General features: G+C 37.4%; 3 protein-coding genes across 8 annotated transcripts in view; 2 read left to right on the top strand and 1 right to left on the bottom strand.

Annotated features, from left to right (window-relative positions):
* Window positions 1-1498: 1498 nt before the first annotated feature.
* syt8 (synaptotagmin VIII) lies at window positions 1499-9546 on the bottom strand. 3 transcript variants are annotated; one of them, XM_026919732.3, is made up of 9 exons: window positions 9423-9546; window positions 6431-6749; window positions 5953-6119; window positions 5761-5856; window positions 5352-5519; window positions 4990-5157; window positions 3715-3832; window positions 3475-3608; window positions 1499-2119 (listed from the first exon to the last, which is right to left on the bottom strand). In XM_026919732.3, the coding sequence occupies exons 2-9, from the start codon at window positions 6714-6716 to the stop codon at window positions 1880-1882; spliced, it is 1377 nt and encodes a 458-aa protein (XP_026775533.3). In that variant the 5' UTR covers window positions 6717-6749; window positions 9423-9546; the 3' UTR covers window positions 1499-1879. The 3 variants fall into 3 exon arrangements, with proteins under 3 accessions (XP_026775533.3, XP_026775532.3, XP_034163466.2); XM_026919731.3 differs by lacking the exon at window positions 9423-9546 and adding an exon at window positions 7899-9090; XM_034307575.2 differs by lacking the exon at window positions 9423-9546 and adding an exon at window positions 7492-7871.
* A 28-nt stretch (window positions 9547-9574) lies between these two features.
* pdcd2l (programmed cell death 2-like) lies at window positions 9575-15770 on the top strand. Of its 2 annotated transcripts, none has more exons than XM_026919734.3 (6): window positions 9575-9708; window positions 11050-11213; window positions 11308-11718; window positions 12987-13118; window positions 14343-14500; window positions 14882-15770. In XM_026919734.3, exons 1-6 carry the CDS (start codon window positions 9616-9618, stop codon window positions 15010-15012), a joined length of 1089 nt encoding a protein of 362 aa, XP_026775535.3. In that variant the 5' UTR covers window positions 9575-9615; the 3' UTR covers window positions 15013-15770. The 2 variants fall into 2 exon arrangements, with proteins under 2 accessions (XP_026775535.3, XP_026775536.3); XM_026919735.3 differs by having other exon boundaries at window positions 13005-13118.
* Window positions 15771-17512: 1742 nt separating this feature from the next.
* banp (BTG3 associated nuclear protein) overlaps window positions 17513-23269 on the top strand; it is a 48397-nt gene continuing 42640 nt past the window's right edge. Inside the window, exons 1-3 of one of the 3 annotated variants that reach the window (XM_053237079.1) lie at window positions 17513-17733; window positions 21329-21410; window positions 22302-22387. In XM_053237079.1, coding sequence (XP_053093054.1) covers window positions 21335-21410; window positions 22302-22387 — 162 coding nt within the window. In that variant the 5' untranslated portion in view covers window positions 17513-17733; window positions 21329-21334. The remainder of the gene's footprint in view (window positions 17734-21328; window positions 21411-22301; window positions 22388-23269) is intronic. The other 2 variants (XM_026919960.3, XM_026919961.3) reach the window with 2 other exon arrangements.

Below are 23269 nucleotides of genomic sequence, written 5' to 3' on the forward strand. Positions count from 1 at the left end.
AGCCTCTGTAAGCAGCTCAGCTGGGTTTGTGTCAGACTGTAGTACCCTTCATAGTGATGTCCCCATATCAGTCATGTTGCTGTGTGAGGATCACACCTCTGTAGTGTTCACAGCATGAACAGGAGCAAGCCTGAAGGTCATACCTGCTGAATGTAGGCTTTGATGCTGCAGAATGTCTTTTACTACTGATCTGAGTTTCATTTAGTTCTATTAGGGGTTTTACTTCTGAATGTTAATATTGGTTTTTCATCAAAAATGAATCAAGGAGCAAGAAAATTCAGGAAAAAAACAGGAAACATACACATATACACATGGTCGTGTCAGGCTCCTTTTCACAAAGGTAATGAAAATATACAATGTCAGTACAATCAAGCCATATATAATAGTTGTATTTACAACTACATTGATATAGAATGTCAAATGTTTTTGAACTTCAAGAAATTAGTTGACGTTAATTACAATTATAGTATTATATTGTATAGAATCTACTGTATACACTCACCATCCACTTTATTAGGAACACCTGTACGGCTGCCTAATTGGCAGCAGCACAATGCATTAAATCATGCAGATACAGGTCAAGAGCTTCATTTAGTTTCAGTTAAGTTCACATCAAACATCAGAATGGGGAAAAATTGATCTCTGTGACTTTAACCGTGGCATGGCCGTTGGTGACAGAATTTGAGAGTTTGAGAATTTCAGAAACTACTCATCTCCTTGGATTTTCACACATTCAGTCTATAGAGTCTATAGAGTTTACAAAAACAAAAACATCCATTGAGCAGCAGTTCTGTGGGTGGAAACACCTTGTTGGTGAGAGAGGTCAGAGAAGAATGGCCAGACTGCTTTGAGCTGTCAGGAAGGCTATGGTAACTAACAAATAACCACTCTTTACAACCGTGATGAACAGAAAAGCATCTCAGAATGCACATCAAACATTGAGGCAGATGGGCTACAACAGCAGAAGACCATATTGGGTTCTATAGCTGTCAGCCAGGAACAGGAATCCGAGGCTACAATGGGCACACACTCACCAAAATTGGACAGTTGATGATTGGAAAATGTCGCCTCATCTTTTTCCAATCTGTAACCTCCGAGTTTCACTAAATCTGGGCCCAGAGTATTATCAGATTGGCTGATGGCTGAATGGATAATTGCATGACTGAGTAGTTGTATATAAGTACATATAGAGTAAAATGGCTTGAATATACTCTTGACTATATTCATCAGTGAGAAATCCCAGCAACTTTGGAGCACTGGGTATTGGTACAGAGGACCTGAAATTTCATTAAGGTGGCCTAATTAAACCATATGTGTGCTGACACTGTGCATACAAACCCTTATCCTCTGTCTTTTATTGCCACCAGAGAAATCAGCATGTGTGTGTATGTTGCCACCAGAGAAATCAACATGTATGTGCATGATAGAGAGCATGTCCCAAGCTGATGCATGTAAAAGGACTAAATGGTCAAAGATAAGTTTGTGGACGTGAATAGTGTTTACGTGAAAAACAAATTACTGATTTATTAATTAAAAGACAATTATTTCTCTACATACTGCACGCACACACATTATATATAGTATTATCAGAAATATGCGTTTAGTATAAGCACTGGATTACAAATAAAGTCTTCAACATGTGTCGTACCGGACAGTGTATCAGAGAGGTTATTTATAAAATATTAAATATTAAAATATTTCAGGGCACACTCTACTGATTGATAAATTTTTACATTTCAAAATGCTATACAGCTTGTAGGTACACTTTTTAAAATAAAGCAACATAAGCAACGTCCACTTTTTGATATTTCTGCTCAAGAAATTACATGTTGGTAAAACAAATGGCACCAAGTCGTTCACAAATGAAGTGGTGACATTTTCAAAAAGTCTTATTGGTGAATGGGATCCTCAGTGTGTGTTTTAGGGCCAGAGTTGAGTCCACCTGCTCAGCTGAGAGCAGAGTATGCCACTGTGCCACAGGCCTGCGTGGGTTTGACAGCATGTCTGCCCAGTGCCGCAGCTGGTTTCCTGTAGCATCACATCCCAGGAAGATTTTCCCAATGGCATCATTCCTGCTCACTTTATCATGATCCCACACAGAGATCACCAACTGGACCCTCTGTGCATGCAGGGTAGATAGAGGAAACATTTATAGTCAACTCCAGAATTATTAAAAAAGGACAAAAATTATTAAATAAAATAAACATTATACACAGTGATTGTGTTGGAATAACTATTTTTCCCTAACAAAAATTGCCCATAATGTTAGGAGATCTCACAGGGCTTGGATGCAAATTCAGGTTATTAAAAGCTCAGAGTAGACGATCTGAGAAGAGTAAAAGTCAGGCAAACAGACAGCCACACAGAGTACACTAGGCTAAGGCAAACTTGTCAACCAAATCAAAACTAGAACATAAATCCAAACAAAATGCTCAGAATTGTCACTGCCAGGTAACAGATGCAAGACTTCATACTGAACAGAACAATGCCTGGGTTATTTAAAAGTGTGTGTGTGAGTGTGTGTGATTATGAACAGGTGTGAATGATTAAAAGTCTGGTGTTTGAGAACGGGATATATGTCATGTGACTGGTCGGGTGGTGTGGTCTTTAGTTTGTTAGCTGGCTGAAGATCTTGGAAAATGGAGTGTGTGTTATTGCATTATGCAGGTTGTGATGTGACTGGCAGTAATGTTAGACATAACGGTAATATCTCAAAAAAAAAGTGGTAAAATTAGTTACACTCCAAAAATACTTCAAATTAAATGTGGACATCCTTAAAAAAATGTTTACTTTCTGTCAGTCTCCAAAAAGGCTCTAAAATTTGAAATTGTACACACACGTAAAAATTCCTTTGTCATCCTTCACCATGAGGCAAACCAAAGAGCGTTTTTTTTCCCTGATTTAGTAGTAGTTATTGTACTGTCTTGTGCTGTTTGCACACATTTGCATGTGCACTTTATGTAGTAATGTGTAGTCTCTTGTAGTTCTGTGTTGATTATGTAGCACCATGGTCCTGGAGGAACATTGTTTCGTTTCACTGAGTACTAACTAGCTGTATATGGTTGAAATGACAGTAAAGCCACTTGATTTGACTTGACTTGAATTGAGCTTTTAAAACAAAACAGTGATGATAGTTGACCTCCACAAGTTAAAAAAAATACAAACAATTAAAAAGGATTCTACTATTAGGAGAGCGTCCCCCAAAATTCAGTGAACCCATATTTTTAAAAAATTGTGTTCAAACCCAAAACATCACATATTGCATGTGTTATTCTTTTAGTTTGCTTATTTTCATTAAATGTCAAAATTTCCTGTGTTAACTGTACAAATGTATTGATATTGTTGACAACTGAGTCATTATGTCAAATGAACTTAAGGATGTTTTTCTGCATTTCAAGATCATTTGAAGAGGAACATAATGGAAGCAAAAAGAAAGTGTCTGTATCTATTAAACATAGGAAGCATGTGACACACCTGAATCTGATCAAATGACACATCAAATGTAAAGGATTCATTGAAGTAAGGATTCAGTGTTTGCTTCTTCACCGATGTTTTCTTTCTCTTCCACTTCTTCTTGTCCAGAACCAGCTGGATTTTAACATATGGATCTACAATACATTTAATGCCACTGAGATATTATTGTCATTCAGAATAATCATTGATATATTGACAGTTCAGCCTCTTGATCAGTTTGCACTTAGACACATAACTAACCTGAAGATCCTCCAATGTCCATTTGCTTCAAGTTCTTGGCCTCCAGAATCACCACAGTGAGCTTACTTGCAGTGGGAACATAACGCAGGGAGAAACAAATCTCACCCAGATGTTCTTGCTATAAAAGGGTGCAATATTTAGATATATCCATTTGACTTGGTCATGAGTTCTGCTGATCTCAAATAATAAGATAATTTAAAAAAAATTGTTTTCTCACAAGCCAGAACTGTAGCTTGGTATTGAAGCTTGTACATTTTATTAATAAACATAGCCAAAGAACCGCCTACCTTCACAGAAAGAGGCAATTTGACTGACGAACAACAACAGACCTTTTCCCACAGCCCTTCAGCTATTAGTTTACTCACCACTGAGTGCTTCACGCAAAACTCTAGACTAATTTTTAAAGATAAGATTCTGTGAGCTTTTTTAATCCAGAGCCTGTATCCTGCTCCAAAAAGCTCATTATGTGATGGTGTTTAAAAGTTTGTTTTCTCACTGGAAATCAGTGCATGCAAATGCAGAGGGCCAGTCAGACTGAAGCCTTCAACATCCTGAAGGTTGTGACCAGAAAAGAGTCTGTATCCTCTGGGCGCAGCGTCCAGTTGATATTTTTGATATCTTTATATATATATATATATATATATATATATATATATATATATATATATATATATATATATATATATATGTATATATATAAATATAATATAAATATATATATATATATATATTTTTTTTTTTTACTAACTTTGGCAGCAGATTTAATAAAGTTTTCTACTGTGTGAATTTTTATCTTAATCTTTAAAATCGTAAAATGTTGCGGTTTTTTTTATAGACTTTTGCATTATTTTCCTGTTAAATTTTTTTGCTTTTCAGTATTCTTTAATTTTTGTACACATTAAATAAATGTATCATCAAACAAATTTTTAAAGATTTATTTTTAAACTACTGTATTTCTGAAAGTTTGTTAGGAAACCGACATATATCATGATACATATATACGTTTACTGTTGAAATGTCTTGAAATATTGTGATATAATTTCTTTTTATTATATCACCCACTTCTACTCTTTGGATAAATAAACACTAACACTGATAGGTTTGTTATGTTAAGCATGTTTTAAAGTACAGGTACTGAAATGCCTGGTTGGAGCTATATAACATATTTAGTCTTCATAACCGGACATTCAAGAAAAGAAGGTTTGACTATGAGATACTTGCAACACTATCATCTGTCCAAAAAAAAATTCCTATGCCTCTCTAAGCCCACTGTACCTCATGTTTTGAGGGTGCACTCAGGTCTCTCCACTCCTCGATCACATGGTTCCAGTCCACAGCAGAGAGCTCCAGCCTCAGCTCACCAATTACATCATGTTTGGAGAATCTGTTGAAGTCATACACCTGCACGACAAGTGTAGATTCGCTGAGATCCTTCTGAGAAATCTAAGCACATAATTCACATGCATGAGAGAGAGAAAAATGTAGTTACTTTTAGGAAAGTTAAATGGACTCATAAGTGTTTTTAAATCCTATAAAACTGAAATAAAAGCAGAATGCGGCCATTTTGTTTGCCAAGCATGCATGGTGATTTTCCTTGATTTAGATTAAGGCCTAAATGTGATATGATCATGATTTACCTGATACTTAAAGTGCTCGTTGAACACTGGGTTCAGAGTTTTTCTGAACACTTTGGTCTCAAAGGTTTTGGACTTGTTGGGAAGGATGTAAACTTTTACATAAGGGTCAGATGTTCCTGAGGAGTCCATAGCCATTAATTCTGCAGCTTCTTTCACTCCAACAGTCATCTAAAATAACAACCACAGCATTTAGATACTATAAAAGTGTATGATATTTACAGATGTGGTGTGTAATTTACATTGATTATCCCCACAAGAGCGCCGCAAAAATGTTCCTGAATATGGAAAAATCTCTGAGTGATAATATTATGACTGATAATACTTATTCAGACTTGAGTCGTGCAATCTGCAGCTCCAGTCTCTAAATTAAGCCCATATATTCACACATAATTAAATGGATCAGATAGACCTCTGAGCGTGCTGCATTGTACTCCAGGGAATACAGCAGCTTCCCTCGTGGCTGGTTAAGTGATCCATACTCTACATCCCCCGTTTCAGGCTGCACCTGTCGATCAAATAAATCATCCAATCAGAAAGAGATCACACCTCTAAATTCCACAGTGTGAGTCTATCTGTGAGGGTAAAATGTCCATTCACTCACTAGTGCTGTTGTACTGGTACCATTCAGTCCTTTAAGGCTGAGCGTCTGATTCTTCTTCTTTTTCTTCTTCTTCCCTTTGCAGCAGCACTTTATGCAGCAGCACAGCACACAGATTAAAAGCACCAGGAGGATCAGGGCAATTATCGCATAGATGGCCCATCTTGGCACTAGAAGAGACGGTTATGAAAGATTTATAAAGGTTTATCTTTAATACTAAACAGGCAGAGCAACAAGGCTGGTGTAGCTGTAAGCAGCACTATGACATGCATCTGAAACATTAGGCAAGAGCACAGCCAGCAGGATTAGTGTGAGATAAGCTTGCAACAAGTGAAAAGTGAGAGGTAAGAAATGTGCCCTGGGAGTGGAATTAGATATGCTGCATGGAACAGGTGCCTCTATCCTCAGGGAGGGAGTGACGAAGGTACTTGGTGGGGAGCTGTTAGCAGAGCTGGAGAGGCAAAGGTTTAGCAATACTCACATGGGATCTTGTCCAACAGAGAGGGCAGAAACCCAGGGTAGGCAGTGGTGGAGTTGGTAATCAGTGTAGTGACATTGACTGTGACTGAAGTGACTGATGTTGGAAATACAGTGACTGAGGTTGGAGGTGCAGTTACTGACGGTGAAGTTACAAAGACTGATTTTGAAGTTGAGTTGATTGAAGATGAAGTTATGTTGATTGAAGATGAAGTTATGTTGACTGAAGATGGAGTCACAGCGATTGAAGCACTGGTGTTTGTCTGGTTTAATGTAGACATGAGGATCATGGCTGATGTGTCAAAACGAAGATCAAAAGCTCACTGTAAATATAAAGATGAACCATAAGCAGCACAGAATTCAGCTGCCTGGTAGAACTGTTGCGCAATACTGCACTCTGATGGTTAAAATGCTAACTACACGTCTTCAAACAGATTAGTTCCACAGGTTTGTTTCTTTGGACAACGGTTATTCAAGAAGAAACAAAGAATAATGAGGGATTTTCCCTCAAAAAAAAAAAAAAAAAAAAAAGCCATTCACTTCCTGTGGCTTAAATAAAGCAACTGTAAAGAATAACTTTGGTTTCATGACAGGTCAGATGTTAAGCCACCACCATAGTTAAACAACTGCACGGAATGTTGACAACTGATGCAAAGCTCCATTAAACAGGGTGTGCTACAGAGCACATAGATAACATTCTTTCCCAATGAAATATTTCCCTATAAAATGGAGAACCATGGCTACAGGGATTGAGCAAAAGCACTGCTGTAACAAATACTCCATTAATATGTGTTACATTTACATTTGTATGCTGTGAACTCCTACACAGCCTGAGACAATAGAAATGTTTTTTTCTTGTGAAAATCGGAATTGTTATAAGTAGGTGTTATAAGTAAGCCAAGATACCTTGGAAACAAATGATAAAAACAGATGCAACTGACAAATGCAAACCTACAGACCCTCAAAACACCATAACTAAGCTACCAAGCCAAAAGTTATGAAGCTTCAGATCATTACTGGAAATTGATATATATACTAACATTACTTCATTACAATAAAACTCACTTTTGCAGAATCCTAGCAAAGGTTTGGATCCCAGTCCCACTGGATTTACACTTCACGACAGCTAATGGAGTGCGGAAGGAAGTTCCTTCCCATGGCAAAGCCCAACAGACAAAACATGGCCTGTCAGCTTGTCAAAGCTGGCGACATTTTCTTTTCTTATCCAATTTTTAAACTCTTTTTTGGGAGAAGATTTCAGATGTCTTCACAATTTAGTAGGATTTACACAAATAATATAGAGATTATTTCACTGTTTTCTGCCAGCAGAAAACATTTTTACAATTGACTTTCTAAAGAGTATTTTAAACAAAACCACTCTGAACACTTGCTGAGGACAAGTATTCAACCAAGTATCATAGTAATGACATCCAGGTCAAGTCACATCCAGAGAATAAAAATATAAAGCTTACCTTATACTGTTTCAGTTAGGCATACATTTCCTGTTTCCTCCATTCTATGCATCTGGACAAAGCTCTATATTTCCATTAATGTACTTTGGCATTAACAGCACTCTAAAGAAAGTGGTGAAAAGTGACCAAGCCATGGAGGCTCTTACTTCTGTGTTACCTGCCACACCTCATCTTCACACAGTGTGTGCTCAAAGGTAGAGCAATGTGAGGTGGAACCTTTCAAGAAAATTCAGATAAGGTGACAAATAAGAAAAGAAAACACACCAGGTCTACGAGGACATGCTAATGAATATATAAGTTGATAATGTAGCCTACACCTCTTTGGTTTTGCCACTGTAGGAGTACATGACACGATTATGTTTCCCTCCCATATATTTGCATTTGAGGTGGAAATATGGACAGAAACCAGTTCTCTGTCAATATTGTGTCTTGACACTATGACTAGTAACTGTCTGAGCTCCAGTCTGATGTATTCTGATAAGCTGAATTTGTTGTTCAATCCCCATAGCTTTGGATTATAAATGCTTCAAGAACACAATGATTACAGTGGCCTATAACAAAACAACAAAATATGTGAAATTTGGAAATTAAAGTTTACAAATAGAACACAAGAACTTTCTTAGATATTTTTCGTTTGATATGGACATTTCTTTTGAACATTTCTCTATGATGGTTTTCACTGTTGGTAACAGTGTCGCTTATATCTATATCCTTCTCCAGCTCTGTGAAAGGTCAATATTTTCTTTTACGTCTTAACTGGTTAAAGCAAACTGCTTGAGAGTTTGAGCCAGTTTTAACTTTTCTTGCCTTATCTTAAATAATATGTGTTAACTGTTTTAATGACTTCTTTATGAGGAATATTCAAATAAATCAACTAGAGCATGTCTGTGGGAATGCTGATAAAGATAACTGCTGACACTGACTCAATCACTGTAGGAAACACCATTAAATGATTGTGTAATTCTGTTTTGTAGATGTAGAATGTAAAAAAAAGAACTATATTTTTCAGTTTTCAGCCCTGCTATCATGTTTATGAGAGAGTGTGAGTTAAACCAAGCATGTTTCACAACGTTTCATTTTCCAGTGGTTCTCAAACTGGGGTCTGGGAAATTAGGTGTCTGTGGAGACATTTTTAATATTGTTAAATGATGGAAATCACAACTCATCATTATCAAAGCTGGTATGTTTTATGATTGCATTATTAGCCTGTTTGATTACTTGTTTGGTTACATGAATTAATCTAACATGTTCTGATGGTGGATATAAAAAGCTGTGTGGCTCCAATAAATGGTCAGAATGTTACTGTACACGTTATTGAATAAGAGACTAATATTTGAATAGCTGGATTATGTTCATAAAATTAATCTGTACTGGGAGGGTTTATGGCATTTACAGTTACAGTTAAATGGGTCCCTGGCTGCTAAAAGTTTGAGAAACCCTGTCATGTTCAGACTGACCACTGGGTCTCCAGTGTGAAGCTGTGAATGAAAATTTGGCCTGTTAGGGGTTAATGTGTAGCTTTACCTTCATCTTTACCCCGAGATAACTAGCCAGATAAACCTTCCATTTCTCTAAAATCACGTTTCGAACCGTAGACCTCTTGTACATGTGCGCTGTTTAGGAATGGACTAGCTGAAGTTGTTTATAGCCATGGCTAGCTCACTAAGCTCACGCTAACTCACACGTGGGTTCAGTATTAGCCCACTGGCAGACAGTAATGGCGGAATCGCCACTCATAGGAATATGTGACGGTGCTATTGATAAGAAGAAAGACACTTATTATTACACAAATAAAATTGGAGGATGTCCGGTAAGACCAAGATTTCAGTTTTGTGTAGCAAACTAGCTGGCGTTAGCCAGTGCTAGCTAGCTACGAACAAGAATGATGAGTTATCTCCTTGTTAGCTAGCTGTGTCTTAGCATCGTTGTTGACTTAGTTGTGTAATATAAGGTACATTAGCAGGCAGTTTAGTCTTTTAGCAGCGGGAAATTATGCCTTCGTTATCCAGACTGACGCTGAAAATGCTATCGACCTGGCTATAGGTTTCAGTGTGGCTAGGGATGAAGCTAGAATTAAAACAATGAGTTATCAGGACACCCATCGGAGTAAAAACATTAGCGCTCCGCTCATGTTTGTGTAATGTATTAACTTATTGTTTTAAATTTTTTAAAGAAAAATATTGCTAATCTCGTTTAAAAATTTAAAGCTGATATCTTATAAGGGCATAGCACCGTTTATTTCCTGTTTCACCAGTAGTACAGCGGAAATGTCGTCTGCGCTCTGTGTGGTTCTGAAAGTACCGGGTTCGAATCTAAGCTTATTTTCCAATTTTATTTGTTTTTCTCATTCTGTATTGTAGCCCTAAATTTACATATGATGCATAATAATATGATACAATACACCTAACACAGTCAGTGATGAATATTAAATTAAACATTCAAACACTGCACCCTGCACTCTCTGGTTCAGTAACATTGTCAGTGAGCTTACTCTCAAAAGCAAGCAGGCTGTAAATAATATCAGCTTGAATGTAATCTGTTTATTCGGTGGTAAATTCAGGAACAGAAAGATCTATGGTACTAATAAAATAGATACCTTATTATTGAACACATGTAATATATCATTAATGTACAGTTAATGTTATTATTATGGTACATATATGACATCATGTATCATGTAAATCATGTATGATTAGATATATGATTACATATGTACATTATTAATGAGAGGCTCTGAGGAAATTATTTTAAAGTTAAAGGGGTCCCTGGTCTCTAAGAAATAAGTAGACACTATCACACTGAATACAGTTTTTTGATACTGTTTACTGATGTCTGGATGTGCACAATATGTCATATGTTAATTAATCATTACTACAGTATTTGCCTTTATGATACTGATATTACAGAATACTGCAGCATGCAAATGAACCGTCATATAAACCCCAGTAGTTTTATAGTGTTCTGATCAATCAGAGGTTACAGATGAGTATTAAGTTGGTGTAATAATGTCATTGGGTATTTGCTGTGATCCCAAAAAATCGATTACTTCGATACAGGCCAGTTTTTAACTGTAACTCATGGCTTCAACAGTGTGTCCATATCATGCAACACTAACATGTATTATTTTTATTCCTTTATCCCTTCCTTCCAGGACCTGATACCTGGTGTATCTAATCCACATCACCAGTGCACTCTTTGTGGTGGGTTCCTTAGTCATGTTGTTCAAATATACTGCCCTCTTGCAACGTCTCCATATCACCGCACCATTAATGTTTTTGCCTGCACTGCTCCACAGTGTCATGGCAAGCTGGAAAGGTAAGAAATCACTTCCAGGTTCATTGAAATATAAGTTAGTATGATGCAGTTTTCAAGTTAATATTTTATTCTGTTGGATTGTTCCTATGTATAGCTGGAAAGTACTCCGTTCACAGTGTTTGGAGTCTGAGATAAAAGAGACTTCAGAGTGTCAGAGCTCTGACAGAACAGCAGTTTCCACTACAGACTGGTGTGATGATGCCGATGACTGGGGAATGGACTCTGAGGAGAATGTAGGCAATGAACAGGCTCGTACAGCTCAGCCTGAGACAGATAACCTTACAGCAAGCCTGGAAGTCAGCAGCAGACTTCAAGACCTCTGTATAAATGGGTCAGTGGGTGTTGAAGCTGCTGGACCACCTACAGATACTCCTACCTTTCAGTCCTTCTACATCAGTGTGGCGGAGGAGGCAGACCTTGTGGGCCAAAATGACTTGGAGCATGCCAACAGACTGCTGAAGGAGTATGAAGAGAGAGAGGGCGTGGCCGTCAGGGAAGTTTCATGGTGAGAATATATTTTTCTATTTCAGTATTTTAGTGTAAGTGTGATGCTGTGGCGTAGTGGGTCGTGTTGCAGCCTCACAGCCCCAGGGTCCCAGGTTCGATCGTGAGCTCAGTTTACTGCCTGTGTGGAGTTTAGCATCTTCTTCCTGTGTCCATATGGGTTTCCTGTGGCTTAGCCACTCACCTCCCACCTCCTAAAAATGCCTGAAGATGGAATGGCTACCTAAATTGCCCTAGGTGTGATTGAGTGTGTGAATGTGCCTGCATGGTGCCCTGCGATGGACTGATAATCTAATCCAGGGTGTAATCCTTCCTCACGCCCTCTGTTTCTGGTGATAGGAAACAGTATATACTACAAAATATTATAACAAAATATTCTGACCAGGATAAAGAGGTTGTTGAAGATGAGATGAATATTGTGTTAAGTGAAGGTAAATTCAGTACCAAAGGTAGAGACGTTTGATTTGTCTGCAAAAGTGGGTGGTTAGTTGCTTATAATAGACATATTTGCAATATTCAGTGGTCAAGGTGCGTCAGTATCGATGCTGCTGTACATATTTTTTTTGCTGTACATCTTTTTTATATTTAAAAAGGTGAAATTAATAAGCATTATTTTTCAGTGTTTTTTCATTGCATATTAAAAGGTCCATGCTAATTTAAGCACTGATTAGTGATTGCTCATTCTCAAAACCATGTTGCCATGTTGTCTTAATGTATTTACTTCTGTTTGGTTCAAGTGTGAGCTCAGCTAATAGAATCAGAGGGAGAGCTGATTAGGAAAGGCTTGATGTTTGGGGGGAAAAAAAACAGCCAACTTTGCCCTTGATCATGACTCTCCTCTTGGCTGATTGATTTTAAATGAAAAGCAGCTAAAGGAGAACCACAAGCCAAAATTAGTGCTCTTCTCTAGAGGAGTGCAATCATCGTGTTGAAGTTAATTCTCTTTCTCATGTCAGAGAGACACTGGACCCCACTCATATCTCGGTGGATTTTGTATTAATCAGAATGTCTGGCTTTCCTCTAATTACAAACAGAACCTTTGCATTTGAACTCAGTTGAATAAAGCTTATGGCCATTTTATCCTTGAAAATGTTTGTTGTGATTGAGCTATGATTGGGTTCAATGACATTATCACCTGAACTTTTAGTAAGATCATCAGGCTGTGTTTCAGACATAACGTCATACTGAACTAGTGTCATGGTCATACTATGTTGCTTTTTTCTAAGGGAAATTTAATTCATCTTGGATATGACTTTATGTCTCTAATAGTTTGGTTGTATTGTTCAGCTGTGAAGGTGATGGAGGGGAGGAGGCATATGAAAAAGCCAAAGCCAAACATGGAGATGCAGTCTTCTCCAGTTTCATGAAGAGAATCTCCCTCTGTCCAGAACAAGTGCTTCGGTAAGTTTAACGAGGTGGATAATAGGCAAAACTTTGGGAATGAGCTAAAAACTAGCAGTGTCCTCTGTTAAATGACATGAGTACTAGTGCAATGATTCTCTTTAGTATAATAATGAGGTCTGGATTTCAGTTCCCATGGAGATCTCTTACATTAATGCAATGCTTTATGGTCTTTTTCAAGTTAATTTAGGGTAGCAGAAAACAGACGTGAATTACAGGCATTATTATTAATGAGGCATGGAAAATAAATGGACCTCTACAAAGTTTTGTGGTCAGAAAGATTAGATAACACTGACTAATCATTTTTCATTAGCAAAAAGTATAACCCTGTTTTTTTTGTTTGTATGATTAATATGCTTAAAGTTTTCACACACACACACACACACACACACCAGCCGCTAACTCCATGTGAGCTTTAGATGAAAGAATGCAAGACATAATAAACAATGAGTGCTATAGCAGACATTTTCATGTCTGTGGCATTACCATAATTATAGCGTACGAAAATAATGATTTCCAGAGCTGAAAGAAAGTTTTGACATTCTTTCATTGACTGTAGTAATTCATGTTTGTGTGTGTGTTTTTGGTTCTATGTAGTGATGCATTGATACCATTTTTCAGTCTGAGTATGAGTACATGTGTTTTGGTACTCATTGATGCTTAGTATTAATCAGTCAGGGGCATCATGGAACATTTTATTTTACCTGTTTATGTTTTTCCAGTTTAAACAGTTGCCATGAAAAGCACACACTTGTGAGTTCATGCCTTTAGGCTACTAGGCTAATGTTAGTGAGTTGATTTTAAATGAAGTTCATTAGCTAGGTACAGTATGTTAGTTATCTTGGCTTGAGTAGGATTGCATTGGAGAAGAGTGGTTTTCTTTCACTACAGAAAAGTTCTTCTGTACACTTCTAGTAAAGTACGTTTTTGTTTTTATCGCGACGGAATCCTTCATTGTCATTGACCAATGGTGGCTGATCATTACGAACGACATACTGGGTAATAGCTATTATTTTCACTCACCAAGTATTGTCTGTAGATATTTTTTCTCGCCTAGCAAGTGTTAGCAGACTGCTGCATTTTGCAGTCTGCTTTACTTTGATTGCCATCATTAATCATGAACTAAATCCAGATTACTATCATTTTGTGTTGTGTTCATATGGTATCAGACCAATACTGTATCAATTCACCCCTAGTTATATGTATTGTTTTTGGATCTTACAGATACAGTTGGAGTGGGACGCCGTTATTTATAATGGAGCCTCCTTCAAATGTAAATCAGATGGTCCCTGCTTGTGCACACTGTGGCAGTCCTAGAGTTTTTGAATTTCAGTTAATGCCAGCACTGGTCAGTTTGCTCCACAGTGCACATCTTAGTTCAGGTTTGTCTGATGAATTCTGTATAAACTGTTTATGTTTATTAAACTTTAGATTTGAACAGCCTGATCACATTGGTTCTAGTATTAATGTCTCATCAGAATTTGAGATTTTGCACTTTTTTTGTCTTTTGAAGCCCTGCCAGTAAAGTGTAATGAACAGCAACAATAAGTTTAGGAATTTATGCTATGTTTCCACTTATACCCATTTAGAAACAAAGTGCTTGCATATTACAAAGTTTTCCTTGAACTTTGGCATTCCCCTTTCAAGGAAATGATACTAAAATTAAAAGCACTCTACATTAAAATTCCCATAAATGTATAAAATGTTAGCATGTGTGTTGTAAAGACTAGAAATTAATTTTTTTTTTTTTTTTGCCTCCACAGAGCTTGCAGTTGAGTTTGGAACGGTTTTGATTTATACCTGCAGAGACAGTTGTTGGACATCTGGATCAAGCAGTCCAGTTGAGGAATTCCACTTTGTACAAACTGATCCTGACCAAAAGCTCTTTAAATAATAGTAATAGTTTATAAGACAATAAAGCATAAATTAACACACTGTGATTCTTTTATTTATAATATATTTATAGAAATGTTTATTGTCATGTGTATATAGAATGTTTTGAGCATCCCAATATAATTATCTTATTTAATTGTCTTATCAGCCCACTTTACAACAAAATAATGTGTGTACAACAATTTACATACAGCGTAAAATACACTCCTTCCTTCAAGTGATATATTGTAGAAAGAAGGACTGTTGGGGAACACACAAGTAAGATTTAGAGAACAAAAGGCGGTTATGAAAGGAATGAATAACTAGTGTAAACGGTGTAGGATATCATGGTGTAACCCGGAATAATGAGCTAGGAATTGGCAATGTATGCAGTTGAATCAAAGTGATGTAATACAATATGTATGTGTATAATGAGGTAAAAAATACAGTCAGACGTGTGTATCAGTAATATAGTATAGTGCCAAAGTCCAGAAACTGGAATTATACTTCTATCTGATTTTTTGGCTAAAAACAAGTTAGCATTATTAATATGTTATTTATATGCCACTGAATATATGTAAGAAGATTTATACCAAAGTATTGCTGTTTGGTCTATAGACTAGACCATCTTGTGATCCTCTTGTCTAGTGCTGGTTGGTTAAATTCTGTGTAATTCAATTTTGAATATATGACCTTGACTTGGAAACATACACTAGTTCTAGGTACCTTGTCTGTATTAAAGTAAATTAGCAAATCAGTGAATAAATCAATTAATAACCATCTAAGATTTTATAATTGCTTTATTGCTGTGTTGTTTACTTAAAAAAAAAATGTCCACAATGTATAGTGATAAATATAAGTTGGTTAGTCAGTCTGATGGATATTGTGATGAACAGGACTGAGCCTGCATTTATTTATTTATTTATTCATTTATTCATTTTTACAAATGCTATGGTTTGACCAACTACCGAAACACAGGATGAGTTGGTAAAGCTTGTTCAACTGTAAATAGTTTGCAAATGTTTTATTAATGCAACACTGGAGTTTTTTTTTTAGTCGTAAATAACAGTCGTAATGTGATAATAACAGCTAAATGTTTATTAATCAATTTATTCAAGTAATAAGGAAGCTGAAAAGTACAGACAGGGTCTTTAGAACCAAGATCAAATAATTTAAATGAAATGTAATTTCACAAGGAGGCATGGTGGCACAGCAGGCAGTGGGTCCCCCGGTCCTGAGCTCCGGTTACTGTCTATGCAGCGTTTTGCATGTTCTCGTACTGAGCTCGATCACAGAGACATGTTCGTATGGGTTTCCTCCGGGTTCTCTGGTTTCCTCCCACCTCTCCAAAACATCCCGGTACATGGATTAATACACCTTCAGTATTCACCACTTCAACTGTGGTGAGTCCAGATCTCTGGAATGCTAGGTGCAAGACGGGGATACACCCTGGATGGGACGCAAGTCTATTGCTGCCTAATACTATACAAGTAAAAACTGTAACTTGTAATTTCCAACCACCAACTGGACCAAAGGTAAAGTCCATCAACTCAGAATTCCTGCTCAGAACTTGAGCTCAGCATGTGACATTAATTCACATGATTGCTCACAGCATCAACAGTAAACAAAGTAGCACTTCTTTACTTTTAAATGAATTATGCTGTATATACTAATATTTGTTTTAGATCAGTCAACATACAGACATATTAGCTTGTTAAATCTATAACACTGACTATAGAATTTGCTGTTTTGAGGAGGTAGATATGCATCACTCATAACTGTTATCTGGCTAGATTATTGCTAACAAAAAAGAACATAGAAGTATCCATGTTTTTTCTCCACTTTGTAACTTGAATGCACACAGGTCACACCTAGCGGCAATTTAGCTTAGCCAATCCATCTACATGCATGCTTTTGTGAGGTTGGGGGAAACCAGAGAACCCAGAGGAAACCCATGCAGATAAGGGAGAACATGATTACAGTCCCAGAAGGGAAAATATTTATAATCGCACTATCTGTTATCATGCAGATGAGAATGGATTCCCTTTTGAGTCTGGTTCCTGTCAAGCTTCCTTCCTCATGTCGTCTCAGGGAGTTTTTCCTTGCCACCGTTTCCTCTGGCTTGCTCATTAGAGATAAATTTATGTATAATCGAAATTTATATATCTCTGTAAAGCTGCTTTGTGACAATGTCCTTTGTTAAAAGCACTACACAATTGAACTAAACATGGAGAAACTCTGCACAGACAGTAACCTGAGCTCAGGATCGAACCGGAGACTCTGGAGCTGTGAGGTGGCAACTCTACCTACTGCGTCGCTGTGATTCAGATATACTTCAAATTGAATGTAATTAGACAGAATTTAACCAAGCAGAACAAGCTGGTCTACTCTCTCTTGCCCAAGCAGCTTGTATTATCTGATTTATCAGGTAGACCAGCCCGGCCTGTGTTGCTACTGTGTGTTATTAGATGGTCAGTTCAGCAAGTTAATATATCATGGCGTTAAGTTTTCCAAACCTGAGATCACTAAGGAGCTTCATTTGAGCTAGGACAGTGAGAAAGTTTGATGCACTGCAGGTAGACATGAGTTGGAGGTGCAGGAAGAGCTGCAGTACTGACGCTGTCCTGTTCAGCTTTAGAGCGCAGTGGAAGGAGTGGAGCTCGTGCAGAGTCTCTTCTCTCGCGAGGAAGGACGCCATTACCGAAATCCCTACAAAACAACACGAGAATTCATCATTCACACGGTAATATAACCCGATGTGGCACAGCGGCGGTCTGCCGGGACTGGCGCGCTCGTGTTCAGACACAATTTCACCGTTTTTTAAATTAAAACTAGCTATAATTCTCATTGTTTTTTCTGCTTTTCATGTGTGTAATGTCGCGGGACAGTTCCAGGCCTTTTAACACTGCATCTACTCGCTGTCTTTGCGTTATTGTTGCACACGCTGACTGCTGAGACTTAGCGCGCGCCGGCTATCCGGCTAGTTGTGTTTAGCATTAGCTACAGTTAGCACGGGCTATTTGGTTTTTTTTTATTTATTTTTATTTAGTTTTTTTATTGCGCATACAGGCTAGGACGATCAAGAGGGAGTCTTGTGGGAGTGTTTGTCGGTCACCACTGTATTAGAAATGTTTATAGCTTGGGAAACGTGAAAGAGCTAGGTAGCTTGCTAGGCTAGTTTTGCTACTTAGTAGCTAACGCTTGTTAAGGAATATAAGCGTAGTAAAAGCATTCTCACTTTCATGGCGTGTTCAGCTTATTTATACCAAAGTAAGTGTGTCTGTGTGTGTGTGTGTGTGTGTGTGTTAGCGAAAACGGCCAGCTAATAGAATTGGTCTTGTTTGCCACATGAGCTAGACACATGAGCAGAGCTAGCCTCTCCACAGCACCCGTGGTTAGCACTGACCTTGTGTTATGGTCGTCGAGGGCTGGTGGTTAATAAATAACTTATACAAAAAAAAAAAAAAAAAAGAATTTAATGAAGTAATTCGAATCGTTCATGATCATACAGAGAAGCTCATTATGTATTTATGTTGTCTCTTTTTTTGTTCATTAGCTATGTGCTCCACAGAAGTAGTGCAGCTGTGAGAAAGTACAGCTTTAATATCGTCCCAGTTCTTTGAACAACATTGCTGATTAGTTTTGTGAAGATTTGAGCAAATAAAAGGATCTTTGATATTACAGAGGTCACTGATTGTACCTCAGGTTTAGAGGGGAATAGGAGTAGGTTGGAAATGTCTAGTGTGTTCACTGTGGGCTCTCAGACTTCTGAAGGCAGGAACCTTTTTAACTAGAGAATAAATTCCACAGACCCCCTCAGTACAGATTTATTTTATGCACACAATCTAAATGTTAAATATTAGGCTCATTGTTCAGAAGTAATATTCTGGTATTTTATTATTTTGTTGTTGTTATTGAGGATTTGATTAAACTTGTTCATATCAGGTATCTTTGATAATGGTGTGTTGTGATTCCCTGTTGTTGTGGTTGTTCTTTCGGCTGCTTGCGTTAGGGGTCGCCACAGCAGATCATTGGTCCACGTATTTGGCACAGTTTTTATGCTGGATGCACTTTCTGATGCAACCCTCCCTAATTTTATCTGGGTTTGGGAGTCTTGTGGACTGTCTTGTGCAACGCAGTGGCTGAGGTTGGTTCCCTGGCTGGGAATTGAACCTGGGCCATGGTGGTGAGAGCGCCGAGGCCTAACCACTAGTCCTCCAGGGACCCGTGTATTGTGATTCCTTGTAACACACACACAAAAAATAAATAAATAAAACACAGACCCCTCTGTGAGAACCATGGTCATGGGCTGTCCTCTGCTTCTCAGGCTGTAAGCCATACATTTGCATTTCTAAACCACATTTATGTAGCAAGACAACCTGCAGATCAGAAAGTTATGAGTTCAAATCATGGCACCACCAAACTGCCACTACTGGCCCCTTAACCTTCACCTGCTCAGCTTAATTATAATTAGTGTTGGATAAAAGTAATTGCCAAATGAGTAAATGTAAGCATTTTAGCAGATATCGACTGGTATTTGGGTTAAATTGGTTATTATTACTACTAGTCCACTGAATTAACAGTCCATTGTTATCACAGCTCACACCATTGAAAGCAGATTTTCTCAGAGCCTTTTTAATGCAAAAAAAGGTCACTATGTAAGAGCACAGTTTGTGACTTAACAAAACAGTGGCTTAAACCTATCATAGTCTGATATGCAAATTATTAGAGCAGGACATGGTAGCTGGAAAGTGTTAGCAACAGAACACGTACTAATCTGGCTAATTTAGTTAATGTTAATGATGAACCAGATCTTAGTTGTTATGGTTTCAAGCTTTTACATTTACAGCTTTTGGCAGAGACCCTTATCCAGAGCCACTTACAAAAATGCTTTATATTCTCCATCCAAATCATGTCCTCATACTAATATAAATAGGTCAGGGTCCGAACAACTAAAACCCTGTTAGAGAGGGGTTTATACGATGAGTTGGTGCAGCAACAAAAAGTATGCATGCTTCACTACTGTTAAAAAAAAAATCACTGAGAATATAATGATTCAAATTGAGACTTGGACACTGAACTCTCACTCATATCAACCTGTGACAAATGTGAGCTAATTTACTAGCCAGCTGACCAGATGCACACTCCATCACATCCATATGTGTGTCTTCCCCAAATGGTTACCACAGAGCTGGAAGCACACAATCGTATAGGATCTCTTTGAATCCTGTAGCATAAAGATTTCTCCTCACTGGAACTTAAGGGCCCAAACTTGTTCTAGCATGGCAATGCCTCTCTGCACAAAATGTGATTCATAAAGACATGGTTTGCCAAAGTAGATGTGGAAGAATTCAAGTGCAAAGAGCCATGACTTCAACCCCATTAAACACCTTTAAGATGAACTGAAATGCTGACTGCACCCCAGGCCTCCTAACCAGACATCAGTTCCTGACCTGATATTTCCTGAATGGAAAATTCCCACAGCCACATTCCAGAATCTAGTGGAAAGCCCTCCCAGAAGAGTGGAGGTTATTATAACAGCAAAGGGGGAACCACCCCATCTTACTGGTTTTGGAATGGGCACATATGAGTCAGCTATCCACATATTGTTGGTCAGATAGTGTAGCTATGTTATAATTTTATCTTTTATCTAAAATATAGTACACTTGCACACTAGTCTGTAGCAAAGTCTGTACACATGTAGATATATCTTAACCTAAAATCCTAAAATAGCACATACACTCTTAAGTTAAATGTGTTGTGTTTGAATGTGACTCCCAGTAACATATCATAATGGCAGCACACAAAATCTGCTATCATTGTTACAGTGACATTCATAACAGTAATTTGTAAACGATATGAATAAAACAAAACAGGAGATTGTAAGTTTCTCTCACACCCCCCTTTGTAAAGGAGGCGACCCCACATGGAGTCGTGACCCCTAGTTTGGGAACCCCTGCCCTAAAAGAGTAGGGTCATGAGGAATGAGATAGCGGTCATAAAGCTGGAGGCTGCTTGATTATATTGAGCTTCTGAATGATAATGAACTTATCTGGATGTATCTGAAAGGATCGTTATTGAGGTATTTATTGTTAGAGGGTATTTGAGAGTTGAAGCATTGGGTACATAGTTTAAAATGACAGCTTTGACTTCAGAGCTGAAATAACATGCCAACGGAATATACATATTTGAGATAAAACGTTTGGAAGCACTGAAGAAGAGTCCCAAGTGTCTGCAATTGGTCATTTCTTACACGCAAAATAAAGACAGATGAGGGTTAATCATGTTGTAGAGCAAACATGCTTTATTAATAGTTGTACTCCTTCTTTTCTTCTCAGGCTTGAATGATGTCTGAGCAGGATCTGGTGGAGATAGTCCAGATTGCTGTGGCGGACTTAAACCATGAGGAAAATGATGCAGGTACGACATTACATAGGTCACTTCCCATAACACTTGGCCAGTTTTATATGCTCCCAGCGACATATGTCAGCTGAATGTCAATAATTGTTACCTCCAGTGTCTTTGATCACTCAGATGCACACATTCCTTTCACATTAACATTAAGACATTTTTCATAATCTACCACTGTGTCTGCAAGTTTCTAACTTTATGAGTTTCTAATAGATTATGTATAGTTTATGAACTGTTAATAAATTGTCTTTCCTCATGTTGGTTCTTAAAGCACAGTGTGCATCTACTTCTGACTTTAGTTACTACTTTAATTTTGGGAACAATTCTGGGTTTTTTCAAAAGCTGAACAGTTGTTTTTCTACATTTCATTTTTTTTTAAAATTATGTTCAAGATGAAGATGCAATTTATTCAAAATCTCACTGAAAATATGCTTTGCAATGCATACTTTTGTTTTTGGTCAATTCTTGCATTGTTTATGAGGATGATGATGTTTGTAGGTTATTTTAGTAGCTTAGTAGTTGGTCATATAAAAAGAAACATATAAAACTATTTCTTATTCTAAACAGATTTTTTAAATGGTTGAAATTATGTGTTTGGGGGTACTCTAAAAAGTAGTTGGCACATGACCAAGTATAACCAAAGCATACTCGTATTCATTTATTATTTTCTTGTTGCAAACTGCCAGCATTTGCAATGGGGCCAAATATGAAAAAGGAAATTAATGACGAAAATGGTTTCAGTCAATTGCAGATGCACCAGCATTGTGCTATTTCTATGCTATAGCCAATTATCAGGTGGCATTTTTTTTTTTTTTGAGGTCTCAAGTTACTCTGTTCTATTATTTTTAATGTGATCATTTCATATATTAAGTTGTGTTGGGGTCTTTGGGATTGCTTTAGATGTTCTGGAGAACCATGATGATGCTGATAAGCCAGAGCCGAAGCGAGCGAGGATGGAAAGCAGTAACCAGGATGTGACTCTCAAAGTGAGATTAGCATTTGAGTTTCATTACTTATTATTAGAGTTACCGTGTACTCAAGCTTCAGCCTGAATGGCTCCTGAAATGCTACTTCATAAATATATATATATATATATATATATATATAGTTGAGGTCAAAAGTTTACATCCCCCTTTCAGAATCTGCAAAATGTTATTTATTTCACCAAAATAAGAGGGATCATAAAAAATGAATGTTATTGTTTATTTAGTGCTGACCTGAATAAGATATTTCACATAAAAGATGTTTACATATAGTCCACAAGAGAAAATAATAGTTGAATTTATAATAATGACCCCATTCAAAAGTTTGCATCCACTTGATTCTTAATACTGTGTTGTTACGTGAATGATCCGCAGCTGTGTTTTTTTTTAGTCATAGTTGTTCATGAGTCCCTTGCTTGTCCTGAACAGTTAAACTGCCTGCTGTTCTTCAGAAAAATCCTTCAGGTCCCACAAATTCTTTGGTTTTCTTTGTGTATTTGAACCCTTTCCAACAATGACTGTATGATTTTGAGATCCATCTTTTCACACTGAGGACAACTGAGGGACTCATATGCAACTATTACAGAAGGTTCAAACACTCACTGATGCTCCAGAAGGAAAAACCATGCATTAAGAGCCAGGGGGTGAAAACTTTTTGAATTTGAAGATCAGGGTAAATTTAACTTATTTTGTCTTCTGGGAAACATGTAACTATCTTCTGTAGCCTCCGAAGGGCAGTACTAAATGAAAAAATATGATATTTAGGCAAAATAAGAAAAATGTACACATTTCCATTCTGTTCAAAAGTTTTCACCCCCTGGCTCTTAATGCATGGTTTTTCCTTCTGGAGCATCAGTGAGCGTTTGAACCTTCTGTAATAGTTGC

Source organism: Pangasianodon hypophthalmus, chromosome 9 (genome assembly GCF_027358585.1).
Source record: "Pangasianodon hypophthalmus isolate fPanHyp1 chromosome 9, fPanHyp1.pri, whole genome shotgun sequence".
NCBI classification, from domain to species: Eukaryota; Metazoa; Chordata; class Actinopteri; order Siluriformes; family Pangasiidae; genus Pangasianodon; species Pangasianodon hypophthalmus.